Below are 14,602 nucleotides of genomic sequence, written 5' to 3' on the forward strand. Positions count from 1 at the left end.
ATGGTTTAAAAGATTTTTAGTCTGTCTTGTAATGTAGCGGAGAGCTGTGGAGGTGCCGACACGAGGTGGTAGGGGTGAGATTTTCAGCCTCATCCAGGTGACTTAGAAGTATCCCGCTGACAGTCGTGGGACTTGTGCTGCTAAAGAAGCAATGTACCTTGGGAAAATCCCGTCCCGGTGCCTGAATGAGGCTCTAGGTGCCCAATGTCTTCCCATGTGGGTGCCTAGCTTTAGCCTACGCGCTTGAGTGGAGATGGATAGTGCAGAGGATTGGTGGCTGAGCACGAAGCCTTTTGCCTGTAGGTCACAAGCTCCAATCCAGGCCTGATCGGCAGCTACCACCATTGGGTAGCTGATTGGCAGCTTAGGTTACCAGGAAGAACAAACCAAGTGTTTGATTCTGTCTCCACCAAAGTTAGTGCCCATTTGGCCCTCCTGGTTGATGGTCTCCCCAGGAGACCGAGCCCTGGAAGCAAGAGACCGAGCAGTACCCTTGGTGTACTAGAATGGCCTGGAAATCTTCTTTTATTGCTTGCTTTTATGGGTCTCATCTCTCCATTCTCAGGGAATCCTCACTCTGAACAGGGGTTGGGGATCTCTAACAGGTGTATCTTGTGTTCTCCAATGTGCATGTAACACTAGCTACATGCAATCTTCCTTCCCAGGCTTTCCCCTTAGTGTAGGTATTTACTTTTCAAGCCGTGAATTAATTGAATCCCCTTAATCAGAGAGGACCTGAAACCAGTACCTCCCGCCTGAGCCTGCCGGATTGCTTCTGGTGGTTCTAGGCTGGGTTCTAGGAGTGTCTGCTGCAGGCTAGGTGCCGTCCCAGCCTGGATAAAGACAGTTCTGGATCTGAAAGCTGCCTCCTGGCATGTTTCCATTTAGACCTGCGAAGGAGTAATGGCACTGGATGAGTAAGGCTTATTCCTCTTCCCTCAGCTGTGAGAGCACGGCAGTACTGCTAGCCCAGTCCTGGACTCCGCCACGCAGCCCCACCAAGGGTTGTCTTAGCCAGTCCAGGTTCTCTTCTGCAGATACTGCCAGTCTTGCCAAATCACATGGGGTTTTCATAATGTGGGCAAACAGCTAGACTTGCAGCGGTGCTCAGACTGTGGGTTGGGACCCCACAGTGGATCACCAGGGCTGGCTTGCTGGGGGCAGCGGGGCTCAGGCTTCGGCCCCCTCACTTGGGGCAGTGGGGCTCAGGCTTGGGCTTGGGCCCCCCACATGGGATAGTGGGGCTCGGTTGGGCTCAGGCTTCGGTCCTCCCTCCTGGGGTTGTGTAGTAATTGTTGTGGTCAGAAGGGGGTGGCGGTGCAAGGTAGTTTGCGAACCCCTGAGCTAGAGGCCTGATGAGCTACGACCATTTTGAATGAAGGAAGCTTCCCAAAGAGGGTGGGGCTGGTTTAGAAGGCTGGCTGAGCAGTAGAAAGTTATCATCTGGGGCAAACAGCCTGTGGTCACTGTGTTGCTGGGCACCAACATTGTCAGTGGCGGGGTCTGGTGTAGAACTGAGAACTTTCTTTATTCACCATGTAGCTTCTTGGCCACGAAGAGACTCTGCCAATTGCGTGTGACCCAGTGAACGTGACCCATGGTTATGTGCCAATCAAGGTAGGCTGTAACGACCGGTGTGGTAGGAAAGCCATCTTGATAGCTAAGTGTCCCAGTACTATGGTGTTGAGGGCCATAAGTATCCCGTGATGGGCCCTCCCCATGCATGTGAAGGGTGTTAACGCCGTGGAGGGAGAGAGGTGGCTGTATCCATATGAGAAGACTGGGGGCACACTGGTGGTGAACAGCAATGGGCTGAAATTCAAGCAAGGCAGATAGAGACTTTACATGGGGGGATGTTTTCTGACCATGTGAGACTGTCTCTGAGGGCCAGGCTGGAAGCCAAATCCTCTAAAACCGGAGCAGAGAGAGCACTGGTCTGGTCTCTGCTGCAGAGTAGGCCGGGCTACGGGAAGGTGGGGAATGTTTACCGCCGGGGGCTAAGGTTCTGGATGGCCGATGACCCGAGTGCCAGGTGCTGGGGACGGCTTCTGTGTGTATGCCAGCACGCAGCGAGGGCGTGGGGCGTAACTGCTGGGTGTAAAACAGAGGGGGAAGGACTGTGGGGCAGGGAATAAACTTGTGCTATTTGTCTGTTCTTCCCTCTAGCCTGGAGTCCAGCTGCATTTTGTCGAGATGGGGAATGGCCCAGTGGTGTGCCTCTGCCATGGCTTCCCTGAATCCTGGTTCTCCTGGAGGTACCAGGTAATGCTAAGCCGGGCCAATGGCTGGCAGCGATGCTGTCTGTGTATCCACCTCTGTGCAGCATGTTGTGGCCATTTGTTATGCAGCAGTGTGGCCTTCCATGAGAAGAAAGGGGGGGTGTCTCTCACTTGTGTGACTGTATGACGAGGGGTGGAGGCCACTTCTGACTCTACCTCATTCCTGGTGTGTCTCCCATTGCCCTCTTCCATCTGCAATCTAGAGCTTCTCCCTCCGTCTTTGTCCGTCCGTCCTTCCTTCCTTCCCTCCCTCCTTCCCTCTCCCAGCCCCTTCTGCTCTGCTGAAATGAGTGATCGGCCAGGCCGTGATCGCAGGTCCCCCCCCACAGCCCCGGTCAGTTTGGAGCAGTGGGGAACTTGCCCTGGCAGACTCAGAGCAGTAACAGTCTGTCCTGGCCCAGCAATGCTCTGGCTGGTGGTAATTGCCGTGTGTTGGTGGGAGGTCCCTGAGCGCATGGTTTGGGCTGAAGCCCTGATGAGATCTGCTGAGCGACAGTCCTGGCACGCAGCTCTAGGTGTTCAGTGACGTGCCTGCTTCCCGTGAGGGGCTGGGAGCAGCAAGCGAAGGCAGAGCGTTAGGTGCTGGGGGGCACCACCTTGTCCTCTCCACTCAGCCCCTCGCTTCTGCCTTGCCTCCCCCAACTGCTGTTCCAGCCTGGGGCCTGCACACAGCTCTGCTGGGCCACCTCTAGCAGCCCCTCTTGGCCAGGTCGCTTTGCAGGCACCCTGCTGCCTCTGAGCCCTCATGTTGAGCCCCTTAAACTCCACACAGTCTCTTGTGGCTGACAGCACCCCACTTGGAGCTGGCTTAACACAAGTGAGTCACGCAGTCCTCGGGGGCCCAAGGCCACCATGGTAACCCAAGAGTTCAGACCTGGCCCTGGTTGATCTGCCACGCAGGGAGCTCTCCCTCTGTCCCAGGCTGCTCCACCCAAAGCCGCCAGTCCCAGACTCTGGCGTGGCTTCCTTCTCCTGTCAGCCAAACCCTACTCCCACGCCTTCCTGCCTGGGGCCCTTCCTGCTTTGACAGGCCGCTCCCAGACCCTAACTGGCTGGAGCCTCAGGTTTCTGGGTCTGACTTCCAACCTGCCTGGTACTGGGGTCTTCCCTGCAGGAGTCTCTCTTACGTTCTGCATCTTTCCTGAGCTTCCCCCTTTACTGCAGCCACCTGCTGCCCTTCGTAGGGAATTACCTGGTCCGACCCAGCAGGGTTGGCCTGCCCCATGCCCTCCGACCAGAAAGATCAAGCCACCCTGTTGCAGCACCTTCATTGTGATCTGCTGTAGCCTGGCTGGGCTCTGCACCTCTCTCATCTCTTGGGAAAAGAGGAAGTTAAAAATTACTTAAACAAGTTAGATGTCTTCAGGTCACCAGGGTCTGATGAAATACATCTTAGAATACTCAAGAAGCTGACTGAGGAGGTATCTGAGCTATTAGCAATTATCTTTGAAAAGTCACGGAAGACTGGAGAGATTCCGGAAGACTGGAAAAGGGTGAATGTAGTGCCCATCTATAAAAAGGGAAATAAGGACAACCCAGGGAATTGCAGATGAGTCAGCTTAACTTTAGTACCGGGAAAGATAATAGAGCAAATAATTAAGCAATCAGTTTGCAAACACCTAGAAGATAAGGTGATGATAAATAAGTCACTATGAATTTGTCAAGAACAAATCATATCAAACCAACCTAATAGTTTTCTTTGACAGGCCTTGTGGATGGGGGGAAGTGGTGGATGTGGTATAACTTGACTTTAGTAAGGCTTTTGATACTATCTGGCATGACCGTCTCCTAAAAAAACTAGGGAAATACAACCTAGATGGAGCTACTATAAGGTGAGTGCATAACTGGTTGGAAGACCGATCCCAGAGAGTAGTTATCAGTGGTTCACAATCAAGCTGGAAGGGCATAATGAGTGGTGTCCCTCAGGGATCAGTTCTGGGTCAAGTTGTGTTCAATATCTTCATCAATGATTTGGATAATGGTATACACAGTACACTTACAAACTTTGCAGACAATACCAAGCTGGGAGGGGTTTCAAGTGCTTCGGAGGATAGGATTAAAATTCAAAATGATCTGGACAAATTGGAGAAATGTTCTGAAGTAAATAGGATGAAATTCAATATGGACAAATGCAAAGTACTCCACTTAGGAAGGAACAATCAGTTGCACACATACAGAATGGGAAATGACTGCCTAGGAAGGCGTACTGCAGAAAGGGATCTGGGGATCATAGTGGACCACAAGCTAAATATGAATCAACATTGTAATGCTGTTGCAAAAAAGATCATTTTGGGATGTATTAGCTGGAGTGTTGTAAGCAAGACACGAGAAGTAATTCTTCTGCTCTACTCCGCATTGATTAAGCCTCAACTGGAGTATTGTGTCTAGTTCTGGGTGCCACATTTCAGGAAAGATGTGGACAAATTGGAGAAACTCTTTTCTGGACTAACAAAAATGATAAAAGGTTAAAAAAACATGACTTATGGGAGAGGATTGAAAAAACTGGGTTTGTTTAGTCTGGAGAAAAGAAGACTGAAAGGAGACAAAACAGTTTTCAAGTACAAAAAAAGTTGTTACAAGAAGGAGGGAGAAAAATTGTTCTTTCTAACTTCTGAGGATCGGACAAGAAGCAACAGGCTTAAATTGTAGCAAGGGCCGTTTAGATTGGACATTAGGAAAAACTTCCCAACTGTCAGGGTGGTTAAGCACAGGAATAAATTTGCCTAGGGAGGTTGTGGAATCTCCATCATTGGCAGTTTTAAAGAACAAGTTGGACACAAACATGTCAGGAATGGTCTAGTTATTACTTGGCCCTGTGTCGAGTGCAGGGGACTGGACGCGATGACCTCTCGAGGTCCCTTCCAGTCCTACACGTCTGTGACTCTATGACCCAAAGCACATTTTGAGCCCACAGCCAAGAGGTGATTGTGCACGAATGAACTCTGCTCCCCAGCCCTCTTTCCCTCTCGCTGATTGAATGTCTAGTATGAAGTTCACGTCCCACCTCTAACCCCCGAGGAATCTCTGCACCGACCCAGGGTTTATTCTTTTGGTCTCTGCCTCTGGAATTTGCCTCGGCCTCAGTCTGAATCCCAGTGCAGCACGTAAGGCACCTTTACTCTTCAGTGGCTGACTCTTGTTCTGAGTGTGGTGCTAGCCCACGTGGATTGGCTTGCCCAATGTTTGGCTGGCTACGGGCATTTGCTAGAGCAGTGTCTGTTGTCGTTCTTACGCCCCTTCCAGCGTGTGGAATTCACGTGGCAGTTTTGCTTTTGTGACTGACGTGTCATAGTCGTTATCGTGCCGGATGCTAATAGGGGACAGTTCAAACAAATGGAAGTTCACTTCCCAGCTGTGGGCAAGCTACAGCAGACGCAAGTCTGTTTCCCAAGGTCACGTTTCTTTCTGTTTCTGCTGTAGATCCCTGCTTTGGCTGAGGCTGGCTTCCGGGTCCTGGCTTTGGATATGAAAGGCTACGGAGATTCCACTGCTCCCCCAGGTCAGTCGGGTTTCCCATCCTCTCCTCCTCCCTCCTGCCCCCTTAGAGGGGGCAAGCAACAAAGGGCCGAGCTAAATTGCTCAGCCTTCTTCTGGCATGTCTGTGTGTCTGCTGGGTCCTAGCTAGGACTGTTGTGGTGGAGATGAGCCGGGAGAAGTTGAGGCTGAATATTGGGTAGAAATCACTCTTGGTGCGAACTATTTAGGCTGTGGGAGTCTCCCAAGGGAAGTGGGGAAAGCCCTGATTCTTGGGAGAATGTCCCATCGTTTGCTAAAGTTCCTGGGAATATGAGGTCTGTAGGGAAGAATTGCACCCTTGCAGGGAGATGAACCGGATAGTCCAACACATCTCTTCCATTGCGCTAATGTCTAAGTCTGTGATGTGGCACGAACTGAACAGCAGCCAAAACCATCTTGACATGCGCTCGGTATCTGTATGTCTGCCGACCCCCCCTTGTCCTCCCCCGTAACCTCCCGAGGGTTCCTAGAATCTCCTGGTGTGAGGTGAGCTCAGGCTGGGAATCTATTCCTTCTAGTGTTGGTCTGAGGAGTGGCTTGGATTTGAAATGCCCCTGAAGCAGGGGAAGTAAATACAAAAGCCTCCCAATGGTTACATGGTGTCAAGGAGGAAACCACCTGGCGTGTCAGTTATAAACGTGCTGCTCACGACACGACTGTTTCGGGCCGTCTTGTTTTCATTTCCTGTCTCTTTCCATCCCTGGCACAACCTTGGTGTGACCTTGCCCACAGGGCGCCTTGGGAGAATCGCTCCAGAAGAGGTGACTTGGCGGTAGATACCCAAGTTGTCTCTTTAGTTTCTAAGCTGAGCAGGGTCAGGCTTGGTTGGCACGTGAATGGGAGACCTTCCAAGAAAACCCAAGGGGCTGATCCAACTGGTGGTGATCTTCCTTGACCCGTTCCATCCTTGGCCTTGGCTGCGGCTGCCAACAAGAGGTGGCATTGGATAGGGAGAACGCCCTGGCTACTGGCAGCTAACACCCTCTTTCCTTATAAGGTGCTTTGCATGAACTACCCAACAGCTGCCCGATCTCAGTGACTTTCAATCACTACCAGCCTGGGCTGGGTTTGAACCAGCAAACTAGGAGCGAGAGGCTCTGTCACCTGTTAATGATCCCCTGAGCCGCCTGGGGGATGAGGGGTCATTGCAGCCATCCATGCCTGATGACTAGCAATGACAGTGCAGCACGCACTCCTCTGTCCCGAGGCAGCAGGAGCTGAGTGGTGTCGCTAGCTGGTTGAGTGGGTTCGTTACTGACACCCGCCCTACCCCGCTTGCCTGTGTCTTCCCCGGCATGGCTCTAATACAGAGGTTGGGAGGCTGGCTGGGATCCCCAGAGCCCTCCGAACCTGCTAGTTCTAACCAGGTTTGGATCGAGGCTGTAACCACATTGTTATGCAATGTCTGTGTCAAGCCAAATCGCTTTGTCTTGTACAGTGCATCTTCCTTTGTGCTTCAGGGCATTTGCACACGACTCTGAGAGTGAACAACCGGGGGGCTGGGAAGGGAAGAGCTGGGGGTAGAAGGCCCTGTGAAATGCCATTGCTAATCTTGAGGGCTGATCAAAGCAGCAGCCCTCACTGTTTGCACTATGTTAATTTCACTATGAACGTTGCTGTGGTGCCCACAATGGACCAGAGGCCAGACTGACGTAGGTATTTAGGCACCTAAAGATGCAGAGGCACATAACTCACTCAGGCACTTTTGTAAGTCCTGTTTGGTGCCTCTTTATCTCTTCAGGCATCTAAACCTGGCCCTGGGCGCTTTCCGAACCCAGCGAAGCACAGAAGAACATCAGCCCAAGGAGTTTGCAGTCTAAAGAGACAAGGGTGTGGCGGGAGAGAGATACTACATACAAGTGATCAGGAGGGTGATCGGCGTGTGCCACGTCTGTTCCCTTTTCTGCAGCTGCCTCCACCTAGGTCCTGCCAGTGCCCGGTGTCCTCTTTAAGGCTACCCCGAGCCCATTCCCTTCCAACAGCCCCTGTTTCCCAGCCCCTCCCCTCTGCTCACTGAGTTACACCCACTGCCGTGTTATCGATGCACTGGTAGATCTAAGGCCAGAAGGGACAATGCCGGTCCCCTCCCCTCTCCCCTACGCCAGCTGGCTGGTTCCCGCCTCAAGCCCAGTAACCGGTGGTTGAACTGACGTGTTCCTTTTTAATATGGTTGCAAATACTCATGTGCTTCCTGTGGTAAAGTGTCCCGTGTCTCACAATGTTCTTTAAAGTGGACCAGCACATCTGAGCTGCTTGCCTAGGAACTGGTTGAGCCCAGCAGGTGTGTTTTTCCAGAGGGCTTTTATGTCTGGACAGCGAGTGGCTGTGGGGGAGCCAACCCCTGCTGGTGAGAACCTGCTATAGAAGGATCATTTCCTCACCCTGCCCCCGACCTGCTGCCACCACCATTAAAATGCACCCATCTCTGGGGTTGAACCCAGCATCCATACTTCATCAACGTCCCAGAGCAGGGCTATGGAAATCCTAGAGACAATCCCATCCCCCCACGCCCCCCCAAAGATGGTGCAGTGGGTGATGAGATAAATCCTGGTGTGTACTGAACTTTTGTAGAGCTGGTGGGAGCCAGGGGGTTGCAGCCTGGTTCATGGCAGATTTAGAATGTTAAAAAATTAAATGGAAGGATACGTAAGTGAGCTCAATAATTAGTTGTTGTTGTTGTTTGTTTGCAGACATAGAAGAATATTCCCAGGAAGAAATATGCAAGGTAGGAGACGGTGTCCTGATTTCTGTTTGTGACCTAGGTCTGCCTGTATTATGGAACCACGGTCCGAGCTCCTTAGTTAAGGTTCTAACCGGCGTATCTCTATGGACGGTAGAAAAGGGTCCAGGATGGGATGGGAGAACAAAGGCAGTCCCAGGGCTGCTGTTTCCAACTCGGGGGAACGGTGCTCCTTGAATGACTGAACTTAGCTGGGCAAGGAGTGCAGTATAAATCCGACTCTCTGGTCAGTGGTTTGCAGCACAGTTGTGACCCGGCTGGCAATTTGAATCCAAATCCCCTGAATGCCGGCCCGGTGCCTCCCTCCCAGACCATCCTTCCTGCCTAATCTTAGAGAGAGGGCTTGGAGTGCAGGGCCCTGATCTCGTAGGGATGGGGAGGTGTATTGGATCTCAGGTGACTTTGGAGACCTCTTAGTGAAGGCAAACTGCCTTCAGAATCCTGTTGGCACTTAAGGTCGTGGCATGTTCATGGCTAAGAAATCTGATTATCTGTTTCTTTTTCCCCCCCTCACAGGATCTTGCGGTTTTCCTGGACAAACTGGTGAGAAACCCCCTGTGACTTTCATTGTTCCTTTGCATTGTTGCTCCCCCCTTCGCTGCTCTGACCGGCCGGCCGGTTGGTTTCCCCACCCCCTTGCTGTTTCCGCTGGCTGGCAGGTTTGTCCCCCCCGCCCCGTCGCCGCTCTGGCCCCCGGGCAGTTGTTTTTTGTTTTTGCTTGGGGCAGCAAAAAAGCCAGAGCCGGCCCTGCCGCTACGGGACAAGGAATAGACTAGAGTCCTTCAGTTTGGAGCTCCAAAAATGTAAGGGGGAGAGGAAACCCATTGTCAGTCTGTCTTCAGCCCTCCAGCTCGCGTTGGCGAGGCCCAAGAGGAGATTGTCGCTGAAAAGAGGGCTGGGGAAAGACCTCCTACGGGGCCTCTGCTGGGTTCTGATTGTTGTTGCTGATGTTTACACATGAGTCAAGAGCCCAAAGGTCCCTGAACAAGGATCTGTGGTGTACAAATGAAAGGAAGCTGCAGTGCGACCCAGGGATTTGACTTGGTGTGAGGGAAGGAGAAGGAAGAGCCTCCATCAATATGGTGCAGCTTGGTCCAGGGCAGGGGAGGTGGAGAGGCAGGTGGGGCCGGGAAGCAAACCTGGATCTGTGTGTGTGAATTCTGGGCTGCTGAGCTTTGTCCTACTGAAATACCAGGTGCTTTGTGGCTTCCCTTAGTGAATGCAGGGTGGGTGGAGGATCCTATGCAGAAAGATGGCCCTGGAGGTGGAGGTCCCCAGCACAGGGACAGCGTAGGCAGGAGCAAGGCAGGTTTGGGGAAGATGGTGTGGCCTAGTGCGTGGGCTACTGGACTGTGACTCAAGAGACCAAGGCTCTAATGCCAGGTCTGCCACTGAGCTGCTGGGAGACCTTGGCAAGTCCCTTGCCGTTGCTTGTTTCCCAAAAGCATCCTGTCAGCTCCTGGGGGCAGGGATTCTAACTAGATAGGAACAGCCATCTGCATGGTGGGGCTATGCTTAATCTGCATAAACACAGCACCCCAGTGAGCCTCAACCCTCACCTGGAGGGACCACTTCTCTGGTCAAGAGGTGAATGCCCTCGCCCTGGTGGCCTATTCAGTCCCTGACCATCTCTCTGAGTCTGCCAACAAAAGGGACCAACAGCAGCGATAGTTTGTGATGCAGACACCAGCCTGCTTGGTGGATCTGGGCTGAGAACCACCAAACTCTTTTCACGAAGGCTGCATTACACCATTATCCCTCTGTACAAACAGGGCAGTGGTACCTGCAAGGGATGCCTGTTTACTTAGATTGTAAAATCTTTGGGGGCAGGGACTGTCTTTCTGGTCTCTTTGTACAGCACCTGGCACAATGGGGTCCTGAACCATGACTTGGGGCCCTTAAGCAGTACTGCAGGGTACTGTATACCCAATATATTTTACTGGGACCAGTGCTCTTCAGTATGTCCATATGTGATCTGGAAATGGGTGAGCAGTGAGGTGGCAAAGTTTGTAGTTCATATAAAATTACTCAAGACAATTAAGTCCAAAGCAGACTGACGTTTTAGAAAGGGATCTCACAAAGCTGGGTGACTGGGCAACAAAACGGCGGATGAAATTTAATGTTGATAAAAATGCAAAGTAATGCACATTGGAAAATGTAATCCTGCCTATACATACAAGATGATGGGGTCTAAATTACCTGTCACCACTTAAGAATGAGTTCATGGAGGAGTCGTCGATAGTTCTCTGAAAACATCTGCTCAGTGCAGCAGCAGTCAAAAAAGTGCAATGTTAGGAACCATTAGGAAAGGGATAGATAATAAGACAAAGTGTCATAATGCCACTACCTAAATCCATGGTACCCCCGGCACCTTGAATAGTTTGTGCAGTTTTGGTTCCCCCATCTCTAAAAAGATCTATTAGAATTGGAAAAGGTACAGAGAAGGGCACAGAACAGCTTCCATATATATTTGTTTGTTCCTTCCTGAAAAAGAGAACCTATTCTGTCTCCTAATCAGTCTGATTGATGGGAATGCTGCTTGCGTGCTTAGCTCCTACAGTCGGCTGCCCAAATCCCAGCAGCCTGGAAATTCTCTGCCACATTAGCTGTGGCTGGAAATGCATTTAGCAGGTTTAATTAATTGTGCATTGTGTGTCTGGGGATCTCTTCAGTGCAGTGCTGGTGCTTTTATTAAACTATGTTTTGACTGACTATGATTGCTTGTGAAAGCACAGCTTTGAGAGGTGTGTGTGTGTAGGGATCAGGAGCCCTATAACAATGGCATGATTCAAGAAATGGAGGTGTCTGGTTGGGTCCATCTCCTACAGCAAATGCAAGGTTGTTCTCTATAGTATAATGTCTAGAATTTTTGCCGGTCTTATCTATATATAGAGAGCTTAGATCGTATTTGGGGCCTATTGTGTTAGGTGCTGTACATATACATAGCTAGCCCGTCTCAAAGAGCTTACAATCTAAATAAGACTTGCCCAAGATTTCACAGCTGCTCAGTGACAGAACCAGGAATAAAACTCAGGTCACTGGTATCCTATCCACTAGAACACGCTGCTTCTCTTAAATATCCTAAATGACACAAGCCCCTGACTTTCCTTTAAAGACTCTTCCCCAGTCCATCTTTGGAGGGAGGGATAGTTCAGTGGTTTGAACATTCGCCTGCTAAACCCAGAGTTGTGAGTTCAATCCCTGAGGGGGCCGTTTAGGGAACTGTGGTAAAAATCTGTCTCGGGATTGGTCCTGCTGTGAGCAGGGGGTTGGACTAGAGACCTCCTGAGGTCCCTTCCAACCCTGAGATTCTATCTGTTCTATGATCTTGAGGAGGGCAGGGAACTGACCTAAAAGGTCCATGGTATTGCATGAATCTGCCACATACAATCTTTTATGCGACCCTCATCACTGGGTCTCTTGACAGGTGCTACAATGGAGGGGCCTGTGTCACTCCCCTGCCGACTATTGCTTCTCGCTCTTGCTATTTATCCCTGAGTGTCCGAGTTGCCCTGCCCCTCCCACTAGTGCCCCCGTGACCCAGTGATATCTACCCACCTCTCCGTCTTCCTTTGTAACTCAGCCCCTCGGCCTGCTCTTCGCCTCAGAGGCTCTTCGCCCAGCTCCATTTGTTTGGCTCCTTTCTGGGGTCTGGCTTTCCTGGACTGAATGCAGCGTTCAAATTGCTGTGGCCCCAGGCCTGTCGCTCAACTTCCCAGCAAGTTACTCACCCACAGTGCCTCAGTTTCCCCAGACTGTGGATGCCTGCTGTGACGGTGCGGTTCTGGCGGGACCCAACTGAGGGTATGGCTACACTTACAAATCTGCAACACTGGTAGTTGCAGCACTGGTCGTCCAGCTGTGCAGGGCCAGCGCTGGTGTGTGGCCACACTCACAGCTACCAGCGCTGGTGTGTGGCCACATTTGCAGCATTTGCAGTGCTGTTGGGAGTGATGCATTATGGGCAGCTATCCCAGCGTTCAAGTGGCAGCAATGTGCTTTTCAAAAGAGGGGGGTGGGGTGGGGCGTAGTGTGACAGGGAGCGGGGGGAGAGAGAGAGTGGATTTTTGGAGCCAACACTGTGTGTTAGCTTCCTGACTTGAAAAATCAGAACTTGTTCCCGATCCCTTACCCGTAACTCTTAACTGCAAACAGCCTGCAGCCAACACGACTCCCTTTCTCCCCTCTGCCCCCGCTGTTTCTGTCAAGCAAACACTCCCTGCCTGCCTGCCTCATTATCTCATTTGATCATTCACAGATTGATCACAGCAAACAGGAGCTGTGTTTGTAGATAAGCAGCTCCGGGATCAACGGAGCTATGGAGCTCGGAGTTCACAACAAAACAAAGAGAGGCTGCATAACAAAACAAAGAGAGTAATTTATAAAAGCATTCTGGGATACATCCTTATACCCTGGAGGCCAATCACAGCGCTGGAATCCTTATTCCCCATGCTGAGTGAGGTGTACGGCCAGCGCTGCAGCCAGGGAGTTGCAGCGCTGGAAGTGCCCTGCAGGTGTGGCCACTTACTAATTGCAGCGCTGGTAGAGGCTTTCCAGCGCTGCAACTCGCCAGTGTAGCCATACCCTGAGAGTGCCAATTCAGGACCAATTGCTCAAACGGCAGTCACAGCCCTAGGCTGGGGTTTTTCCACCTCTAAGGCAAACCAAACCAGCCAGACAAAAAGGACTTTGGTTTCACCGCACTGGCTAACCACAAGTCACACAAGCAATTCCCTTAGACACTCCAGTCTCCCAGTATCACCACCAGTGCCACTCGTCCTGGGGATGAATGGTTATGAAAACCAACACCCCAATAAAAGAAAAAGGTTCTCTCGATCCCAAAGGACCAAGCCCCAGACCCAGGTCAATATACACATCAGATCTTACCCACAAATCACGCTGTTGCCAATCCTTTAGAATCTAAAATCTAAAGGTTTATTTACAAAGGGAAAAAGGTAGAGATGAGAGGTAGAATTGGTTAAATGGAATCAATTACATACAGTAATGGCAAAGTTCTTAGTTCAGGCTTGCAGCAGTGCTGGAGTAAACTGCAGGTTCAAATCAAGTCTCTGGAACATCCCCTGCTGGGATGGGTCATTCAGTCCTTTGTGCAGAGCTTCAGTTTGTAGCAAAGTCCCTCCAGAGGTAAGAAGCAGGATTGAAGACAAGATGGAGATGATGCATCAGCCTTATATAGGCTTTTCCAGGTGTAAGAACCTCTTTGTTCTTACTGTGGAAAATTACAGCAAAATGGAGTCTGCAGTCACATGGACAAGTCTCTGCATACCTTGCTGAGTCACAAGGCGTGTCTGCCTTCTCTCCATGGGTCAATTGTGTAGCTGATGGTCCTTAATGGGCCATCAAGCAGGCTAAGCAGAGCTAACACCAGCTTGTCTGGGATGCTTCCCCCAGAAGCACATCACCAACTTGAAATACAGACAGCATAGAGCCAACATTCATAACTTCAACTAAAAATGACACATGCACACAGACAGCATAATTATAACCAGCAACCCATAATCTGGTCTTAGACACCTTAGATGACCCCCTTTACCTAAGATTTGGTGCCACTACAGGACCTTGGTTGCAACCCATGTTCTATATGGTCCCAATTTATATCAATAACGTCACACCTGCCAAGGGTGTTAGGAGGGTTAACGTTTGCTCCTGTGACTTGCAGATTGGCTGGCTGCAGTGTGCTATGCCTGGGAAGGCGAGCCCTGCAAGGAAAGCTTCCACTGGTGCAGGGTGTGGCAGCCTGCCTGGTGAATAGGGTGGGGCTTCGGCTCCCCTGTGCTCCAGTCACGCTCTTGGCTTTCCCCCAGGGAAGCTCAGGGTATCATGGTCTGAGCGTTACAGCTCTCTGGGTTCCATACAGCCTCCCCAGGCCACCGCCTCCCTCTATGGGTAGGACCGTGTGTAGCTGTAGCACCTTCCAGGACTGCTAGAGGGGCCCTACCACTCATGAGATCGGGGGACAACGCTTGCCTGGCGGCTGGCCCACTGCTCTAAGGGACTTCTTGCCTCTAAGACAGCGGAGCGACCTCATTGCTTGTTGGAGAAGATT

At 51.2% G+C, this 14,602-nt stretch overlaps 1 protein-coding gene across 1 annotated transcript in view; it reads left to right on the forward strand.

The window, feature by feature from the left end:
- The window catches only part of LOC123365830 (bifunctional epoxide hydrolase 2-like), a 56,250-nt gene that overhangs the window by 21,561 nt on the left and 20,087 nt on the right, over positions 1 to 14,602 (forward strand). Inside the window, exons 6-10 of the mRNA XM_045008805.1 lie at positions 1,543 to 1,617; positions 2,167 to 2,262; positions 5,700 to 5,778; positions 8,486 to 8,520; positions 9,052 to 9,078. Coding sequence (XP_044864740.1) covers positions 1,543 to 1,617; positions 2,167 to 2,262; positions 5,700 to 5,778; positions 8,486 to 8,520; positions 9,052 to 9,078 — 312 coding nt within the window. The remainder of the gene's footprint in view (positions 1 to 1,542; positions 1,618 to 2,166; positions 2,263 to 5,699; positions 5,779 to 8,485; positions 8,521 to 9,051; positions 9,079 to 14,602) is intronic.

Source organism: Mauremys mutica, chromosome 3 (genome assembly GCF_020497125.1).
Source record: "Mauremys mutica isolate MM-2020 ecotype Southern chromosome 3, ASM2049712v1, whole genome shotgun sequence".
In the NCBI taxonomy this organism is placed as follows: Eukaryota; Metazoa; Chordata; order Testudines; family Geoemydidae; genus Mauremys; species Mauremys mutica.